The sequence below is a fragment of the Artemia sp. Qi Xiang Cuo genome, chromosome 14 (assembly GCF_049724085.1).
Source record: "Artemia sp. Qi Xiang Cuo chromosome 14, ASM4972408v1, whole genome shotgun sequence".
Taxonomy (NCBI): domain Eukaryota; kingdom Metazoa; phylum Arthropoda; class Branchiopoda; order Anostraca; family Artemiidae; genus Artemia; species Artemia sp. Qi Xiang Cuo.
Window position 1 is genome coordinate 54,877,082 of NC_142807.1, and position 21,784 is coordinate 54,898,865.

General features: G+C 37.3%; 1 protein-coding gene across 2 annotated transcripts in view; it reads right to left on the reverse strand.

Annotated features, from left to right (window-relative positions):
- LOC148944646 (sushi, von Willebrand factor type A, EGF and pentraxin domain-containing protein 1-like) overlaps nt 1-21,784 on the reverse strand; it is a 193,227-nt gene that overhangs the window by 73,728 nt on the left and 97,715 nt on the right. For both annotated transcript variants that reach the window (XM_089099707.1, XM_089099708.1), the window contains exons 16-18: nt 13,055-13,274; nt 10,472-12,171; nt 5,888-6,119 (exon numbers count right to left, since the gene is read on the reverse strand). In XM_089099707.1, coding sequence (XP_088955833.1) covers nt 5,888-6,119; nt 10,472-12,171; nt 13,055-13,274 — 2,152 coding nt within the window. The remainder of the gene's footprint in view (nt 1-5,887; nt 6,120-10,471; nt 12,172-13,054; nt 13,275-21,784) is intronic.

Below are 21,784 nucleotides of genomic sequence, written 5' to 3' on the forward strand. Positions count from 1 at the left end.
GTTGAGGTTGATTTTAAGGAGGTGAAGTTCGTGCTTCCATATAAAGGCGTACAACAACAAAATTGATGTCTAAAATAGGGTTGTAGATCACGGTGATAATGAAAATCAAATAAATGGAACGAAAAATTAAAACTTTCATTTACCTTTTTAGGTTGAACGATGAATACATAGCAAGCTACTATTAAACTTTAAATTGTCGATATGAATGCGTATCATTTGCAAAGAAGAGATTGTGGAAGAGTCTGGAAAGGTCGTTTTGGGAGAGAAAGGTTTTTATTCATCGGTGAATAAAACTAATCGATCAGGGAAGTGTGAAGATTTCACAGCAGTTATTGGGGATCCTGCCCATAAGAATCTAGCTTCACAAACACGAAATCTATTGGAGAATACTTGTCATCGTTGTCGCAGGTGAAACAAATTCAGAGGTGAGAATCTTCGTTTTATCATGAAACTTCAACTTCAAATCCGACTGTATATTATTTCCAACGTGTCTCGAAGTCCAGAGTCTTCCAACATATGTCCATTCAATCTTTCCAACAGCCCCGACGTAACTCATGAGTTTGTGGAAGCCACCCAGCCACAGAATGACTTTTTTGACAGGGCCCACATCCGTATCGACAGCAATAATAGTAAGAGCTCTCCAGTAAACGGTTTGATCGATGGTCAGTGCTGGAGTCACACCGAATCTAGAACACTGTTTGCAAACGAAACTGAGTGTGGAGTAGATAGAAATGGGATCACTTGGTCTCATACCTATCATGGGCATGAAGAGAATGGAGGCCTAATTAATGGGAATTCGGTTCGGTTCAGTTATCCGCCTTGAAAAAAAAACTTTCTCCTCTCAAGTACTGTTGAAGACCTCAACAGTGGCATCAGAAAAACAATAATACCCATACCCTAAAAAGTGTCGTTACCATCAGGGGCTCGGACGTTGTGATCGACGTTACCAACTGCATGCAAAAAGTTCCTTCCAGTCCTTCAATACTTGTGATGTTAGAAACCGAAGCGTTACACTCCAAGAGCTTCGTCTCGTGATATAATGAGCTAACACCCATAGCACTAAGCATGTAAATTGGAAAGCAGCTGCTTAAATTGATGATGCAACTGAAAAAATAATCCAATCTGAAGAGGTAGTCTGATTGCCTTTGGCCGAAGGCTTGTAACATGCACTGACCTATTGACGCGACCTTCCTGTCTGTTTGTCTCCTAAAAACAGAGTGTCGAGGAAAAGCCACAAAGATGAGAGTAGGTATTTGATGTTGTTTGTTATCTCCCCGAAGATTTCAGAATTGGGATAGGCATTCATTTGTTGTTTAATACCTTTGGCATCTCTTTTGATTCTAACTGATGTAGCTCAGACGATAGCTTCCTTCTCCTGTTCTACGTCGGAACTTTTTGGCTATAAGTAATGCTCGTGGAGAATGGGATGAACTCTGACTCTTAGATTAACGACTTCCTGTCTGCCGTTTATCTATGCAAATTCTGTGCTTTCACCAAATCTCTGTCGTATCTTCCTTTTCATGTATCTTTCGCTATATCCAGAATTCTCTGAATCGCAAATGAGTTCATTCATCATACTAACAAGATCATTCAGTGGAAGAATTGCCTGGAAAAAACTCGACAACTTTCTCGAACGCCTCGTTCTGATTCAAGTTCTGTGGTCGACCAGACTTTCGTTTTCCAGACTGTAAAGGAATGGAAAAAGGAATTTTCCAGACAACAAGCTAAACTTGTTGGGGATATTCAGTTCTGTTAGAAAGTTTGAGTTACCTTGAAACTTGTTTGTGAATCTATACCTGCAAGACTTATGTACAGGACCCCCAATAACTGCTGTGACATCTGCACGCTTCAATCGTTCAGCTGCTTAAATTGATGATGCAACTGAAAAAATAATCCAATCTGAAGAGGTAGTCGGATTGCCTTTGGCCGAAGGCTTGTAACATGCACTGACCTATTGACGCGACCTTCCTGTCTGTTTGTCTCCTAAAAACAGAGTGTCGAGGAAAAGCCACAAAGATGAGAGTAGGTATTTGATGTTGTTTGTTATCTCCCCGAAGATTTCAGAATTGGGATAGGCATTCATTTGTTGTTTAATACCTTCGGCATCTCTTTTGATTCTAACTGATGTAGCTCAGACGATAGCTTCCTTCTCCTGTTCTACATCGGAACTTTTTGGCTATAAGTAATGCTCGTGGAGAATGGGATGAACTCTGACTCTTAGATTAACGACTTCCTGTCTGCCGTTTATCTATGCGAATTCTGTGCTTTCACCAAATCTCTGTCGTATCTTCTTTTTCATGTATCTTTCACTATATCCAGAATTCTCTGAATCGCAAATGAGTTCATTCATCATACTAACAAGATCATTCAGTGGAAAAATTGCCTGGAAAAACTCGACAACTTTCTCGAACGCCTCGTTCTGATTCAAGTTCTGTGGTCGACCAGACTTTCGTTTTCCAGACTGTAAAGGAATGGAAAAAAGGAATTTTCCAGACAACAAGCTACACTTGTTGGGGATATTCCGTTCTGTTAGAAAGTTTGAGTAGCAGGATTTGTGGCAAAGTGCTTCAGCAGCATGTAGATCGGCAGTGGCAGCAAGAATTCTGACCAGTCATCATTTCTCTTTCCACAAACCTCTCTCGATGTATTTTCAAATTCTCTCGTTCTTACCTTGAAACTGTCTTCTTTCTTTTTTGTTCTATGAAAGATAACTGGCGTAGAGCAAAAGAGACAATCGGATTTGAAGTTCAAGTTTCCATATAAATGGGCATATTCTCACGTCTGACATTGTTTCAACTGCGAAAATAAGGACAAGTACTGTTCAATAGATTTTTTGTTTGTGAATCTATACCTGCATGACTTATGTACAGGACCCCCAATAAGTGCTGTGACATCTGCACGCTTCAATCGTTCAGCTGCTTAAATTGATGATGCAACTGAAAAAATAATCCAATCTGAAGAGGTAGTCTGATTGCCTTTGGCCGAAGGCTTGTAACATGCACTGACCTATTGATGCGACCTTCCTGTCTTTTTGTCTCCTAAAAACAGAGTGTCGAGGAAAAGCCACAAAGATGAGAGTAGGTATTTGATGTTGTTTGTTATCTCCTCGAAGATTTCAGAATTGGGATAGGCATTCATTTGTTGTTTAATACCTTTGGCATCTCTTTTGATTCTAACTGATGTAGCTCAGACGATAGCTTCCTTCTCCTGTTCTACGTCGGAACTTTTTGGCTATAAGTAATGCTCGTGGAGAATGGGATGAACTCTGACTCTTAGATTAACGACTTCCTGTCTGCCGTTTATCTATGCGAATTCTGTGCTTTCACCAAATCTCTGTCGTATCTTCTTTTTCATGTATCTTTCACTATATCCAGAATTCTCTGAATCGCAAATGAGTTCATTCATCATACTAACAAGATCATTCAGTGGAAAAATTGCCTGGAAAAAACTCGACAACTTTCTCGAACGCCTCGTTCTGATTCAAGTTCTGTGGTCGACCAGACTTTCGTTTTCCAGACTGTAAAGGAATGGAAAAAAGGAATTTTCCAGACAACAAGCTAAACTTGTTGGGGATATTCCGTTCTGTTAGAAAGTTTGAGTAGCAGGATTTGTGGTAAAGTGCTTCAGCAGCATGTAGATCGGCAGTGGCAGCAAGAATTCTGACCAGTCATCATTTCTCTTTCCACAAACCTCTCTCGATGTATTTTCAAATTCTCTCGTTCTTACCTTGAAACTGTCTTCTTTCTTTTTTGTTCTATGAAAGATAACTGGCGTAGAGCAAAAGAGACAATCGGATTTGAAGTTGAAGTTTCCATATAAATGGACAGATTCTCACGTCTGACTTTATTTCATCAGTGACAACAATGACAAGTACTGTTCAATAGATTTCTTGTTTGTGAATCTATACCTGCATGACTTATGTACAGGACCCCCAATAAGTGCTGTGACATCTGCACGCTTCAATCGTTCAGCTGCTTAAATTGATGATGCAACTGAAAAAATAATCCAATCTGAAGAGGTAGTCTGATTGCCTTTGGCCGAAGGCTTGTAACATGCACTGACCTATTGATGCGACCTTCCTGTCTGTTTGTCTCCTAAAACAGAGTGTCGAGGAAAAGCCACAAAGATGAGAGTAGGTATTTGATGTTGTTTGTTATCTCCCCGAAGATTTCAGAATTGGGATAGGCATTCATTTGTTGTTTAATACCTTTGGCATCTCTTTTGATTCTAACTGATGTAGCTCAGGCGATAGCTTCCTTCTCCTGTTCTACGTCGGAACTTTTTGGCTATAAGTAATGCTCGTGGAGAATGGGATGAACTCTGACTCTTAGATTAACGACTTCCTGTCTGCCGTTTATCTATGCAAATTCTGTGCTTTCACCAAATCTCTGTCGTATCTTCTTTTTCATGTATCTTTCACTATATCCAGAATTCTCTGAGTCGCAAATGAGTTCATTCAACATACTAACAAGATCATTCAGTGGAAAAATTGTCTGGAAAAAACTCAACAACTTTCTCGAACGCCTCGTTCTGATTCAAGTTCTGTGGTCGACCAGACTTTCGTTTTCCAGACTGTAAAGGAATGGAAAAAGGAATTTTCCAGACAACAAGCTAAACTTGTTGGGGATATTCCGTTCTGTTAGAAAGTTTGAGTAGCAGGATTTGTGGTAAAGTGCTTCAGCAGCATGTAGATCGGCAGTGGCAGCAAGAATTCTGACCAGTCATCATTTCTCTTTCCACAAACCTCTCTCGATGTATTTTCAAATTCTCTCGTTCTTACCTTGAAACTGTCTTCTTTCTTTTTTGTTCTATGAAAGATAACTGGCGTAGAGCAAAAGAGACAATCGGATTTGAAGTTGAAGTTTCCATATAAATGGACAGATTCTCACGTCTGACTTTGTTTCATCAGTGACAACAATGACAAGTACTGTTCAATAGATTTCTTGTTTGTGAATCTATACCTGCATGACTTATGTACAGGACCCCCAATAACTGCTGTGACATCTGCACGCTTCATTATCGACTAGCTTCATTCGCCGAGAATGCAACTTTCTCTCCCAAAACGACCTTACCTGACTCTTCCACTATTTCTTCTTTGCAAATATACAATTCATATCGACAATTTAAAGTTTAAGAGTAGTTGGCAATATACTCATCGTTCAACCTAAAAAGATAAATGAGAGTTCTAATTTTACGTTCAAATAAAGGTGACCTTCATAATCGCCGTGATCTAGCACCCTATTTAAGCACCCTATTTTGCTGTTGTACGCCTTTATACGGAAACACGAATTTCACCTCCTAAAAATCAACCTCAATCTCAAAATAACCACAGTCTTAATTTTACGTTCAAATAAAGGTGATTTTTATAATCACCGTGATCTAATGCCCTATTCTAGACATCAGTTTCGTTGTTGTACTCCTTTATATAGAAACACAAATTCTCCCCCTCAAAATCAACCTCAATCTAAAAAAATAATATATTTGTGAAACAGCTAGATAAGCAAACTTTGCATGTTTGGAATCGGCACATTTTCTTGAGTCGGGTAGTCAAAGAATAAATTCTCTTGCAATTTTTCTCGAGTCAATTCGTTCCCTTCCTAGACTAATGCTTAAGTTTTGAAAATACTGTCTACGATAAATTGGCACCAAAATTATTCCGTTTTAAATTACTGCGTTACCAAAATGGTAACCAACTTCGTAAAGTTTAAGTTATGGCAATAGAATTAGTAATTAAGACAATAGTTTTAGGTTGGCCTTTATTCTTACGTCTTTTTTTATTATTTGAGCATTAGAGCTGCTGTTCTCACGTTATTTTATTCCTCATACCTCCCTCTATATTGGTTTCCCAATCCTAGTAGAGCGATCCAAAAATAGGAAACCTTTTTACCTTTGTCTTGAACCCTTTAAGATCCGTTTATCGTTACAACTGTAAATAGCAGATGATCCAGGACCTTCCCCCTCTATGTGAAGCTCTCCGCCAGATGGAATGGCCAGTTTTGGACACTGCACTAGATCACATTGTGGCTCAAAGTCACTCCATTCTCCGTTGGGTAAACACGTAAGAGTACTAGAGCCTTGGAGTTTGTAGCCTTCATTGCAATGGAAAATGATGACACTACCTAGTTAAAGGGAGCTAGTTAGATGAGATAATTAGCTTTGATATCGTCATTCAGAATTATTTTCCTCAGATTAAAGCTTCAGCAAAAAGTAAAAAGAAAATAAAAAAGATTGCACATCAAGCTAAAATAAAACAAAATAGGGGGAAAGAACAAGAGATAAGCCCTTTTGTGACCTTTTGTATATTCATAATCCCATAGTCTGCAAGCACTTTTAAAACAGATACAGCTTAATGTACAAAGGATATCAAAATAAAAATTTTTTTGGCCGCTGGACCCGTCTTCGGTTTATTCTTACCAGAAAGCCGCAATTTTGTTTTTTAGTTGTTTCAAAATATGAAGTTTTTAGGGCAGTACAAAATTTTTTTCAGTATTGTCACATTAAACAGTGAAATTAAATAGTCAAAATTAATTATTTAAATTCAGCCAAACTTTTCATCTTTAATAATTCAAATCGGTAACAATCTGTTGGTACCCAAAGACAACTACATCTTAAAAGGAAAGCTGAACTTTCTTGAGCTGTTTGATGTTATATATTTTTTGCTTATTTTTAGGTGTTGAATTTTTAACCTACGTTTATTTTTATTTGGCGTCGCTACTAAACCCCAACACCGTGTCGGTTTTCTTTTCGGCAGCGAATAGCTGATTTTTAGAGGAAACGGCTGCGCATCACAGCTTGCCACCAAAAGAAATTTGGTGCGCTGCCGGCTGACGCCGATTCTTCTTATTAGGGATGAGTTTCTCGGTTCAAAAGACTTTGAGTGTCCCATTGTTCAAAGCGGGATAAACAGGCAAGCCTGTTAAAGCCCTTTAGTACTCCAAAGGCAGTTACATCATAATGACACTCGTAAATTCGAGGAAAACGCGACACAAGCAATAACACTCAAAAATCTGTAAGGTCAAGAGTCTTCTTTCTTACTTCAAAGTTTTCATCTCTTTCTTTTCAATAAACGGTAGCGTTCGCTTCCCTCCATGTTTGTGTTTTCGTGATACCTGTCGTTGTACTCAGTAAAACCCAGTTAGTATTATACCTTTTAAAATGGTATAAAATTGTATAAAGGTATAAAGGTAAAAATAAAAGTATAAAGGTAATGTGGCGTTCGCTTCCCTCCGTGTTTGTGTTTTCGTGATAACTGTCGTTGTACTCAGTAAAACCCAGTTAGTATTATACCTTTCAACTCCATGCGCGTCACAATAGTTTGGCAGCTTTTGTTCTTAGATAAGATTAATGTAAAGTTAAAAAATTTCGAGCTGGTAACCATTAGTCAATAGCCAAGTCTCTGCATTCTTAAGTTCTCTAACACTTGTTAATCAGCTTTGCATTGACAATTTTTAAAACTACAATCAAGAATAATTAATTATAGCACCTTTTTAATATTTATTATAGTGCACATATTACTCTACGAAAGCAAAGAGATTTCGAAGTGAATTCATACAGTTTTACGAAGTTAAATATCTAAAAGACGAGTCAATTCTTGTGAGAGTAGAGTGACGTTCCAGCGTCTGATAATCCTATTATGGACGCTAAAGGTTAGCCTATGGTTTACTAAAACTTTTTAAGAAAAGACCTCTAGAGCAAATAAAGTGAATGTAGAGTGAACTCGAGAGTGAATGCAGAAGTTCGACTCCTAGTGTCGCAGGTTATTTGGTTTGGAACGGCGGTCAATCGTGTGACTCTGAAAGCTCAACCAGAGTCAACCCAGCTCTAAATTTTGTCCAAGAGAAATCCTGGGGAAAACACGGGAAGCATCGAATGATTCGCCCCCAACCACGCATTGAACTCCCGGCCGAAGATATCGAATCAGGAGATCGGTACCTGCGCAACGCAGATCATTGGTCAGCATGTAAAAAAGTTAGTTTAGAGTGAAATACTTCTTTTTCTTTTTATGGTCAAATATCATGAGGAATTCAGCAAAGATAAGTTCAGATGCACTGGTAAAACAGTGTTTCTACAAATTTTAGAGACAATCATTGAAAAACTGTGGTGTTCCCTCTCTTCGTATAGAGTATTTTGAATGAGGATGAAATCTATGGTAAATAAATAATGCAATAAACGGTAGTAAGGTTGTTTTCTTAAATGTAGGACAAAAATTGCCCATTTATCTTCATCTAAAAAAATGGCAACAATAATATTTTCTTATGCCACAAAAAAAATTTATAGGCTGGGTAGCCGTTTTTTTTAGTTTTTTTTTTTGTATTAGAGGCTTCAAGGTCCCATCATTCATGATGCTCTGCCACTATTCCTAGTATTTACACCACTTTTTATTTTTGAAGTATGTTACAAATCCCCCTTAGCAACAACACATCACATTGATCTAATAACTGATTTTGTCTCTAATTGTAAGAGGACTCTATCCAATGAAGCCAAATTCTTGATTGACGGTAATTGATACAGTTTGACATCATACTTTCTGAAGGCACTTGTAGTTAACTGAAAAATTTTAAAACAATTAATGAAACACGGCAGCAATGATTCAAGTCTCAAAAGTCAAGATGGTAGATGGAAGCGTCTTGCCAAAGTTGCAAAAAAATAGCAGACGTGGTGGTAGATCCACTGAAATACAAGCGTGGTGAGGAAATTGCGATTGCGCTAGAACAATACTTGATCAAGATTCCTAAAGCAAAATTCAGAAGAATCGAGGGAGAGTGAATTTATCAATCCACATGTAAAGAACGTTCTGCTAAAATATGGTACGAAGTTGTATCATAGTCACAGTCCTATCAAGGCTGCATTAGCCAAGCGATTGATAAAAACTATTCACCTTCTAATTTCAAGATACTGTTCACTCAAAACACCTTTTACTTTATTCATGTTAGGAATAAAATTATGAAACTATAAAATGAACATCCTCGTCGATCCCTGTGGAAGCGTTCATCCATGGAAGTTCAATATAGAGAAGAAAAACTCGACCAATTCAAAGGATCAGCTTTCATTTTAACTATCCTTGCTACTTTAAAACCACTAGTACATCTTTACTAGCAGTAACTATCTAAGCAACGCCATCTGGAAAAACTAGAAATAGGTGAAAATGTTCAATAATATACCATGCCTGATTCCCTGTAACTTCGAAACTGTTTTGTCCTTATGAATACAAGAAGTTTTCGTCATGTCTCAACCACAGTACAATACATAGAGACAGTAAATAAGCATATCTTTCCAAGAGGAAAGCACGTGCCTATTGGGGAAGGGGGGAGGGTATACGTAGAGCCACATGTCCGCAAACAGATCCTCCCAAAGATCTGTTCGCGTAAGAGTACTTGAGAGCCTTGGAGCAGCAAGCCTTTATTGTAAACAAGCGTGATGATGCTACTTAATTAAAATTAAGCAATTACAAACAATTAGTTTAATTCCCTTCTAAAGGTCTGGTATTTTTGCTTATGTTCTTCTGATCTGCAGGGAATATTCTTGTCACGCAGCTGCTTCCCTTAATGGAAATCAATTTCTCAAAGTTTGTCAGCTCTTATGTGCTCTCATTATTATTCACCCACCCTTGACCTTTCTTTCTCAGGTTTCAAACTGTCATTGAAGATTGAGTAATAATAGAAACTTTCAAGTGTTATTTAAGACCTTTAACTGAGACAAGATGACACGTGGACTTCAGCTATACTTGCTGGTAAACATTTTCTTTTACAAAAAAAGCTTATATCTTTAGAACGTTCAGCCTCTATAAAAGACAGTAGTTAACAAATGAACCCATAGTTTAACGAATTAGGAGACATAAATCTCAAGTTATCCAAAACTGACTGGTGTTCAGAGCCATTCAGGGGGGGGGGGTCAGCTACCCGGTGCGTTGCAGCTGGGGGAGGGCACTTTGATCAAATTTTTCCCTTTTATTCAGCTTTTTTTGCTTATGTTTTATTTGGTAAGAGGGCAGTGTAATTAATTTTTTCTCCGGCACAACCAAACCTAGGAACGGCTCTACTTTCGTCTTAGGGGTGATAGGTTTGCATGACAGTATTTAGGAACATCCTATTAGCCGTAAATATGGTTTACAGGACAGTATTTAACAATGTATCCCTAAAAAGCATCACTACTATGGTGCTTCTAACTGTCCCCATAGTTTCTATATGATGAAACATCTTATTGCGGTAAAAGTCCCAAAGACAAGAATTTAGGGACCCTCCACCCCTAAAGTCAAAACTTGCGTACCTACGACCATTCAGAAATTACCAATATTTCAATATGTTTGGAGGTAAACAAACAATGATTTACCAAGGCCCCATCTGTAGATAAATCACATTAGCATTATAATTTAAGCATTGTAATCATTATGTTTAAAAGGAAAAAGAAAAAAAATCTTCGAAAGACAGAATGAAAAAACGAAAATGGATCATTACTGAAATGACCAACTTACCGGGCTCAAATGAATGAATTTCTACGCTTCCATTGCCAGGAGCATTCAGAGGAGGACACTCTATTTTAAGACACGATGGTTCAATACCGCTCCACTTTCCGTTTTCCTCACATTTTCTTTCATCACTGCCTACCATGTAATAGCCAGGTAAACATGAGTACTTTACATAACTTCCGTAATCATTTCCTTCTATCAGCATATCTGCAAACTCTGGTGCATCTGCAATTAGGGGGCAAACAATTTTTTCACAAGACGGACTTTCATTAGACCATGTTCCCATACTTAGGCAAGTTCTAGTTTTATCACCTACTAGCCTAAATCCTTCATTGCAGTGATAGCTTATGATCTCACCAGCAGCTAAATATCCTGAGAAAGAACCATCTGGCGTTGGTTTTGGTTTAGAACAGCTGATTGGCTCACAGGATGGGTAGTTATTGTCGAAAGTTCCATTTTCCGTACAACGAAGAATGCTGTGAGTAGTTCTGTATCCGTCTGGACAACTGAAAGATATGCTGCTTCCTATTTGAGCATTGTAATTACTCGGAATTACAATGTTTCCAGGTTGAAGCTTAACTTTGCACTGAACCTCAGAGCAGTATGGCATATCACCACTCCATGATCCATCGTCCTTACAGAAAAGACTCTCTTCTCCTATAATAGTATAACCCTCGTCACAAAAAAAGTGAACTGTGTCACCAGCATATACCAGACTTTGATCATAATGACCATTTTTCAAAAACGACAAACTCAGACACTGAACTTTTTCACATACAGGTGGGTCACTTAACCAATAGCCATTAGGACCGCACTCGCTAGTCGTACCACCAATTGCGATAAACCCTACATCGCAGGTATATTTTACAGTTGCACCATAGCTATAGACATCCATTAAGGTGACATGACTGTTTTCTGAAACAGAAGGTGGCTCACACAGAAGCTGAGCACAGTTTGGCTGATCACCACTCCACTCACCTGTATCCAAGCATACAACTTCCTCGTCCCCAACTAAAGAATAACCCGTATTACACTTAAATGCTACTTTTGTGCCAAAGGTATTATTTAAAGTACTCATTGAACCGTTTTCTATCACAGATAATGTAGGACAAGATACTGGGTAGCAAGAAGGTACAAATGAAAATGTTCTATTTAACGTGCAGCTCGGTGACTGTTCATCACTCTTGTAACCCTTTGCACAAGTGAATTCAAGCTCATCGTGATGATAATATGTTTTACTGACAATTTCTGCGTTTTCCACAGAAGGGATATTACATGTTATAATTACACAGACAGGTTGGGATTCCATCCACTCCCCAGAAGGTCCACAAATTATCTCTGAAGCACCTTGAAGCTCAAAAGCGGGATCGCAGCTGAATTTGGCAGTGTCTTTGTAAGCTCTTGTTTCATACTTTACTTTCCCCGAGCTGATTTCAACTTCTGGGCATAGTTTTGGCACACAGGCAGGAGTATTTCCTGACCAAGTTCTGTCAAACTGACAGTGTCTAAATTTGTCACCTTGAAGCTCGTAGCCAACCTGACATGAATACTCAACCTTAGATTCATATTGGTAATTCAAGCCAGAGACTTTGCCATTTTTTATTAGTCCAGGATGCGGACATGACACACGTTTACATGAAGGTACCTTGTTAGACCACAGTCCTTCTTCAGTACAAACTATTTCGTGGACTCCATTCAACTCATATCTGTAAAAATGAAATCCATAAAGGTAATGCCAGGCAAAGAGTTTAGACAAATTAAAAAATCAACAAGGAAGAAATATTGCAAAAAAAGTCAGTTCAGCTGAAAATGAGCCAAATGATTTGTTCAAGCGGCTTGGATCTTATATCCTTACTTCGTTTGTAAAATTGGATCCCAAAGTAGAAAATATGGTAAAAAAAATGCTGGTTAGGATTCAGCCTTGTAATAATACTCTAAAGCTCAAAAGATACATCAACATTTTCGAATTGTTTATTCGAACTCCTTAGGATTGAAATGGGAGGCGGAGGAGGTTTAACTCTGAACTCCATAAAGAACCAATATATAAACCCTGATTTAACTATTGCTTTATTTACTGGTTCATGGGCATTTTTGTCACCCCTAATGTATTTAAATCCTATCCCCAGATTTTTAACTTTCAAACTACACGATTCTTTTTTTGCAGCTGGAAATTCAATAGGAGAAACAGAATGCCTTGAGCTTTCAAGACACGCTTTCCTAATTAGAAAATTTTATAGCCTTTACTTTTAACCGAATACCCTGAGTATAAATTTTTGAATGAAAAGGAAAAGTAAAATAAATGTTTCTATTGTATTAAACAAAGCCTCCGTTTGTATCTTCAAAACCGTTTGTTAGGTATTTATTAAGTAAGAAAGAAAGAGAGAGAAAGAGTGAGAAAGAGTGAGAGAGAGAGAGAGAGTGAGAGAGTGAGAGAGAGTGAGAGAGAGAGAGAGAGAGAGAAAGAGAGAGAAAGAGAGAAAGAGAGAGAGAAGGCAAGGTGCAAAAGACCAAGTGTTAATACTCAATTAAAATCACCAACAAAAGTTAATACAAGAGAAAAAAGGAAATAATAAAAAAAAGAATAGTAACCCCTTGTTGCATTCAAATGCTATCGTAGAAGCAAATGAATCGTCATCTCCAAGTATCTGACCATTTTCAGGGGCATTTGGCTTGGGACAGCGTAATTTAACACATTTGGGTTCTTCATTGTCCCACTCTCCATCTTCTAAGCAGATCCTCTGCTTTTCACCAGCTAATACGTGTCCACGCTCGCAGTCGTACAATAATTTGGATCCAGGTCGACCATCACCTTCAAAAATACACGTCAAAGGTATTAAGTTTACATTATATGGAAATACTGATCTAAGCTATATACTTAATCAGCCATTCTGCAAAAACAAAGTCCATTCAAAAATAAAATCGAGACTACCGAAAGGAAGGGGGGATTAGTACTATAGCGTATACTGTTTACTTTAATAATTATTTATCGTCTTTTATGATTTGAACCACTTTTCTTCATTTAATATTAATTAACTAAAAAAACTTTTTCACAAAAGAAGTTTTTCAAAGAAAAGTAAATAACTCCATTCAAAAAATGAGCAACAATAAAATCAAATAATCTACCAAGCATGAAACTACCACAAATCAGCATCGATAAATAAATGAAACCCAAAACGAACAGAAATTACAATAAATAACAGAGTCAAACTCAAAACGAGCAGAAATTAACATAATTTTGGCTCAAACCACCTTTGCCTTCCCAAGGCCAGAACATATTTTGTACTTTACTGAAAAAAATACAAATGTTTTTAATTTTATAACTTAAATAAATCAAATATTATTGACATTTCGATCACTAAATATCATTATATGTATATTAAACTGACAATGCACATTCATTTGTATTTTTTCAGTAAAGTTCTATTTTCAATCGAATGAGCCCTTTTCGAAGCTCCTATGACAACTCCTTCGATACGAAGAGCCCTGGTCTAAACAACAACAGCAACAACAAAATAATACATTATACCCACAGCGATCTTTACTATAAAAATGTCAAGACATCCAATAACTTTTGACTATTAAAAAGGGCACAATGTCTTTCGATTATATATACCTTATATGCCCCCAGGGCATAAGTTACAACCCTTATTCTAAGGGCTGTGAGGGTGGTTGTCATCCTCTAAGACCTAATTTCCAGAACTTTCAACTACATTAAACAAAATGGCTATCTCAAAATTTTGTTAGGGAAATGTGTTTGGGAAAATGGTGGGCGTGAGAGGGGCGTTAGTCGCTCTCCCATCACTTTCAACAATTAAAAAAAGGCACTAGCCCTTTCAATTTCCAATCAAATGAGCCCTTTTGAAGTTTCTGCGACAACGCTTTCAATAAAAACCTTATATGCCCCCAGGGCATAACTTAAAACCCTTGCTCTGAGAGATAGGGGGGGGGGTGTCATCCTCAAAGACCTAATTTCCAGGCCTTTCTGCAACGTTGAACAAAATGGCTGTCTGAAAATTTTGATTGGATGTATTTTGGGGAACAGTGAGCGTAAGAGGGGGGTTAGTTACCCTCCAATCACTTTCAACTATTAAAGAGGGCACTGGCCCTCTCAACTTCCAATTGAATGAGCCCCTTTTGAAGTTTTTACGACGACTCTATCTATAAAAACCTTATATACCCCCAGGGCATAACTTACAACCTTTGCCCAGGAGGCTCTTGGGGGTTTGCCATCCTTAAATACATAATTTCCAGAACTTTCAACTATGTTGAACAAAATGACTATCTCTAAACTTTGATGGAATGTGTTTGGGGAAATGGTGGGCGTGGGATGGGGGTTAATTACTCTCCACTCACTTTCGACTATTAAAAAGGGTAATTTCAATTTCGAATCAAGTGAGCCCTTTTTGAAATTTCTACAACAGCTTTATATATAAACCTTATATGCCCCCAGGGCATAACTTACAACCCTTACGCTGAGGGCTCTGATGGGGTTATCATCGTAAAAGACCTAGTTTCCAAAACTTTCGACTACGTTGAACAAAATGGATATCTCCAAATTTTGATTGTATGTGTTTGGGGAAATAGTGGGCGTGAGAGGGGGGTTAGTAGCCCTTCAATCATATTCGGCTATTAAAAGGGCACTAGATTATTAAAAGGGCCTTTCAATTTCCAATTGAATGAGCCCTTTTTGAAGTTTCTACAACATCGTTTTCTATAAAAACCTTATATGCCCCTGGGGTATAACTTACGACCCTTGCCCTGAGGGCTTTGGGTGTGGAGGCGTTGTCATCTTTAAAGACCTAATTTGACAAATGAAACTCAGAGAGGAAAGAAAATAACAAAATGAAAAATAAAGTAAAAAAAGGTGAAAAAACGAGGATTTTGTCAGCCAGTGGCGAACCATAAAGAAGAGGAAATAAGCAAATATTTCGACAAGGACCTTCGCCGAATCGTCCTCAGTGCTAAACAAGAAAGAAAGAAAAGAAAAAGAAACCAACGAAAATCAAATCTTTCGAAGTTTACTTGTCAACGACAGAACAGAAACTAAATAAGAACCAGTTTGGAATCAATTAAAAAGAAAACTACCAAGATGATTGGGCTATAATCCTTTGTTTTGCTATTGCTTTGGCTGTCCTACAAGTTCGTTCATCATTTGATGTGCAAATAGGTTCTTTCAAGTTATACCGGGTGAAAATTGAGTCCTTCAAAATTAAAGTGTCATAAATTGGGCTTAATGAAATATCTCCAGTATCTCTATTTATATCTAAATTTTGGTTCATGCATTTTTTTTTATCTCAATTACCTCTTTAAAAGTTTGTGGTAGGCCATTTACAGTAGATATTAAGGTTGCCTCGTCAAAAAGAACCAGATGGGTCGGATTACGAAAATATGGGAAGGCAATGCCGAATCAAAGTTGTCATTGTTATTTTTTAATCTCAGGGACTTACCTATTGAAATTTTGTGATCATGCAAACGTTCACCTAGTTGTTGATGGGTCATACCAATGTAAAATTTCCCACATGAACACAGGATTCTGTAGACACCACTATCCAGTATAGGGTCAGTTTTAACCTTTCCTGAGTTGAAAAAATGTTCAACTTTTTGTTCGGTTTTGAGAAAAACAGGGAGATTATGTTTTTTTTAATTTTTCCAAGTTTATCGCTAAGTTTCGGGATGTATGGTAAAGTGATGAAAGTTTTTTCTCAATTACCGGGGTAACTGAATCACGGGGGATGAATCAAGGTTCTCCTTCATGTTTCACCACTGACTGACAATATTCTCGTTTTTTCACCTTTTTTAATTTTATTTTTAATTTTGTTATTTTCTTTCCTCTCTGAGTTTCATTTGTCATGTATAGCCAGTGTGGTCTAAGAGTGTATTTAGACCTAATTTCCAAATATTTTAACTACGTTGAATAAAATGGCTATCTAAAAATTTTGATTGGATGTGTTTGCGGAATAGGTGGGCGAGAGAAGGGGGTTGCCCAAAAATAACTATCGAGACTAATAAAAAGGGCACTAGCCCTTTGAATTTCCAATCGAATGAGCCCTTCTTCAAGTTTCTATGAAAAAGATTTCAATAAAAACTTATATGCCCACAGTGCATAACTTATAACCCTTGCCATGAAGACTGTGGGGGGAGTGTTCTCATCAAAGGTATTGTTTCCTGAACTTTAAACTGCGTGAAAAAATGGCTATTTCAAAACTTCGATTGGATATTTTTGGGGAAATGGTGGGCGTGAAAGGGGTGTTAGTTGCCTTCCCATCAGTTTTGACTATTAAAAAGGGCAATAGCCATTTCAATTTCCAATCAAATGAGCCCTTTTTGAAGTTTCTATGACAACGCGTTCTATAGAAACCTTATATGCCCGAAGGGCATAACTTACAACCCTTACTTTGAGGGCTGTGGGGGGATTGTTATACTTAAAGACCTAATTTTCAGAACTTTAAACAATGTTGAACGAAATGGTTGTCTCAAAATTTTGATTGGATGTGTTTGGGGAAAAGGTGGGCATGAGAGGGGGGTTAGTTGCCCTCAAATCGCTTTCGAGACTTTTAAAAAAGGCACTAGCCCTTTGAATTTCCAATATATATATATATATATATATATATATATATATATATATATATATATATATATATATATATATATATATATATATATATATATATATATATATATATATATATATATATATATATATATATATATATATATATATATATATATATATATATGAGCCCTTCTTCAAGTTTCTACGACAAAGATTTCAATAAAAACTTATATGCCCCCAGGGCATAACTTATAACCCTTGCCCTGAAGACTGTGGGGGGAGTGTTCTAATCAAAGGTATAGTTTCCTGAACTTTAAACTGCGTGGAAAAAATGGCTATCTCAAATTTCGATTGGATGTTTTTGGGGAAATGATGGGCTTGGAAGGGGTGTTAGTTGCCTTCCAATCACTTTCGACTATTAAAAAAGGCAATAGCCATTTCAATTTCCAATCGAATGAGCCCTTTTTGAAGTTTCTTCGACAACACGTTCTATAGAAACCTTATATGCCCCAAGGGCATAACTTACAACACTTTTTTTGAGGGCTGCGGGAGGATTGTCAACCTAAAAGACCTAATTTCCAGAACTTTCAACTACGTTGAACAAAATGGCTATCTTAAAATTTTGATTGGATGTGTTTGACCCTTTGAATTTCCAGTCGAATGAGCCTTTTTGAAGTTTCTACGACAACGCTTTCCATGAAAACCTTATTTGCCCCCAGGGCATAACTTACAACGCTTGCCCTGAAGGCTGTGGGGGAGTGTCCTCCTCAAAAACATAATATCTATATGGAAATCAACGACGCTGAACAAAATGGCTATCTGGAAATTTGGATTAAATGTGTTTGGGGGAAGAGTGGGCGAGCGAAGGGTTTATGTTGCACTCGAATCATTTTCGACTGTCGATAAGACCGCTGAACCCTTGAATTTGAAAACGATGTGCTCTTTTTCAAGTTCCTAGGATGAATATTTAAACAAAAAAATATATTCCCCCACGGCATAACTTATAACCCTTGCCCTGAAGACTGTGGGGGGAGTGTCCTGCTCAAAGGTATAATTTCCTGAACTTTAAACTGCGTAAAACAAAAAGGCTATCTCAAAACTTTGATTAGATGAGTTTGGGGAAATGGTCAGCGTGAAAGGGGTGTTAGTTGCCTTCCAATCACTTTCGACTATTAAAAAGGGCACTAGCCATTCCAACTTCCAATCGAATGAGTCATTTTTGAAGTTTCTACGACAACGCGTTCTATAAAAAACATATATGCCCCCAGGGCATAACTTACTACCCTTGCCCTAAGGGGTCTGGGGGTTGTCATCCTCAAAGACCTAATTTCCAGAACCTTCAACTCCGTTGAACAAAATAGCTCTCTTGAAATTTTTATTGGATGCGTTTGGGGGAAAAGGTGGGCGTGAGAGGGGGGTTAGTTGCCCTCCAATCACTTTCGACTATTAGAAAGCGCACTAGCTCTTTGAATTTCCAATCAAATGAGCCTTTCTTGAAGTTTCTACGACAATAATAAAAACCTCATATGCCCCCAGGGCATAGCTTACAACCCTTGCCCTGAGGGCTGTGGGGCAGCGTCCTCCCCAAAAACATAATTTTGATCAGGAAATCAACTACGCTGAACAAAATGGCTATCTCAAAATTTTTATTGGATGTGTTTCGGGATGTCCTTCCAATCACTTTCGACTTTTAAAAAGGGCACTAGCCACCCCAATTTCCAATCGAATGAGCCCTTTTCGAAGTTTCTATGACAACTCCTTTGATACGAAGTGCCCTGGCCCAAGACCAAGAAAAAAACAAATAATACATTGTGCCAACATCGTTCTTAATTTAGGCAGTGCTATTGCGCTGCCTATGATTAAAAAAAATCCGAAAACAATTTTTTCAAAGAAAAGTAAAGATCATATTAAACTTAAGATCAGGAGAAATAAGAATCTATAATCAGTTCAAAATCAAAACGATCAGAAATTACTATTAAGGAATAAATGAAACCCAAAACGAACAAAAATTAAATAAACAATAATAGCAAACAAACATAGAACAGGTACCATATAATTGATTAAATAAATCCCAAAACAAGTAAAACTTGAATTAAATATGCAAATTAAGCTTACACAAACAAAAAATCATTTACTACTAAATAATAAAAAAAAGAACAGAAATTAAATAAACAATCATAGCAAACAAACATACAATAGATAGTAATATAAATGAATAAATAAATCTTAAAAAGAGTAAGAAATAAATTGAATATGCAAATCAAGCTTAAAACAAACGAAAATCTATTATAGTTTTACAGATAGGGAAGGGGCCAGTAGCCAAAATCATGTTTGTAGTTATTTTTGTTCATTTTAAGTTTGATTTGTACATTCAATTTAATTCTTACACGTTTTACACTTGTACCTGGAAGTTCTTGGTAAAAGAGGCTACAATTCACTAAAAAATTTACTTAAAACGAACAAAAATTACCACAAATAAGAGTGGGCCAAATAATTGGAAACTGCAGAAACTTCCAGGAATCATCATTATAAAATCAGGTCTATTTGTACGAGTTGAAAACCTATTCACAATTGCCCGAACACTCTTATTTCTAATTATCAGCGCTAAACAAATGGCAAACTTGTTCCACATTTACCAATTCAAACTCAATGACAGTGCACTCTCTACAATATACTACTTCCACTTCTACTACTAACAGGTCACCGCAGCCCCAAGCCGCGTGAGACCAACACAGCTACGTACGCTTCATCTCCATCCCAATCTATTCAAAGCCTCCCTCTTTACATTCTCCCAGGACGTTCCCATTTTCCTTAAATCTTTCCTTGCAACATCTTCCCACCCCAACCGGGGACGACGTGCTTTCCGTTTACACCTAGACGGTTGGCCGAAAAGGACAATTTTTGGCAATCTGTCATCCTTCATCTGCAGAACGTTCCCTAGCCATCTTAATCTTTTTCTCGGTACAGCCCTATAAAGCGGGATTGAATCATACTTTTCGTACAGCCAAATGTTTGAAATACGGTCAGTAAGTCGGGTACCCGTAATAATCCGTAGGCAATTTCTCTGGAAAAAATCTAGCAACTCTTCCTCCGTTTTCCAAGCGCGCTTCGGAGCCATATTTGACCAGTGTCATCACCTAGCTTCCAATATTCTAATCTTGGTTTGCAGATTTCCTATTCTTCCAAACTATTTTCAACTGCGAAAAACACTCTAAGCTATCGCTATTCTACTTTTAACATCTTCACTACACCCAATGTCTTTACCGATAATATACCAAGGTATGTGAAGCTGTCCTATTGATCGTTCTTTTCGTCACCCAACGTCGAAAACCTTTTCATCTTCACTTAATCCTAGCCTTAGCCACTTAGTCTTCTTAACATTAATTTTCAAACTCATTCTAGCAGCCTGAACTCGTAAAACCTCTTATAATTTTAATCATTTTGCTCACAATTTCATCTAGGATGCTTAAATCATCAGCATAATCGAAGTCCAAAAAACCTTTCTTCCCCATCTGATTCCGTGTTCTCTCAATGATTTTCCTGTGCTCCATAAAACAAAATCGATCCAAATGATCCAGATAACTGGGGATAGAACACAAACCTACATAAGTCCTGGTTTAATATGAAACCAGCTACTAACTTCATTGCCAACCTTAAGCGCAGCAGTATTATTCTCGTACATTGCACTAATCATTTTAATGTATTTGTCTGGTATACCATACAAGGATAATACCATCGCTAAAGCTCTTCTATCAGCTGATTCTAACACTTGCTCATAATCCATAAAACTGAGGACTAAAGGTGTTTGGTGATTCAGGCACTTTTCAATAGTTAAACTAGGAGTGAAAATTTGGCCGACACATCTTCCACCCTTCCTAAAATCACACTCTTCTTCTCTTAAAACTTTGTCTAAAAAATCTCTTAGTCTAAAAAGTATCATCATGCTATGTAATTTGCTACCTAAAGAAACTAGGCTAATGTCTCTGTAATTACCACGCTCAATCTTATCACCTTTCTTATACAGGGTTTTATTAGGGTTTTTCTAAAATCACTAGATACTTCTCCTTTTTCAAAAATAATATTAATAATCTTCAGTAACTTATTTCCAACCTCATAGCCACCATATTTAAGATACTCATTCACCACACTATCAGCACCTGGGGCCTTATTATTTTTTAATCTCTTTAGTGCTGTCATTAATTCTTCAGTACACATCCAAGGTGTCACAAACTTTTTCATTTTCCTCTATAACACTCCATCTAACTCTATCCCGGTCTAGCACATTCTCAAAATGTTCTTATCATCTCTCTTTAAGCCTTTCCTTATAGCTAATTGTGGCCTCCTTCCTATCTTTAATTGGGACAAGTCCAGAATGACTACTCTCGCTGAATTTATTAACATGCCAGTATAATATTTTACTATTATGCCTTATAGCTGCATCTTCCAGATCGTCGGCAATTTTACCCATGGCTACTACTTCATACCTCCTTAGTTCATATTTTAATGCTTTCTCCACTTTCTTTACATTCCTCTTATTTGCATACCATCTATCACTCATATAATTCTTGTACAAGCCCCTGCTCCTCTCTATTAAACGCAATTTTTTTCATTAATATTCCTATCTGCGTTCCTAACTTTCTTCCCTATGACACCACCAGCAATTTTCAAAAATTATTTTCCTAAAAATTACTCCATCCATCTTCTAAGAAATTTGTTCAATAATTTGGTAAGTTTCATGACTATGATGCGCGAAATAACCACTTCCG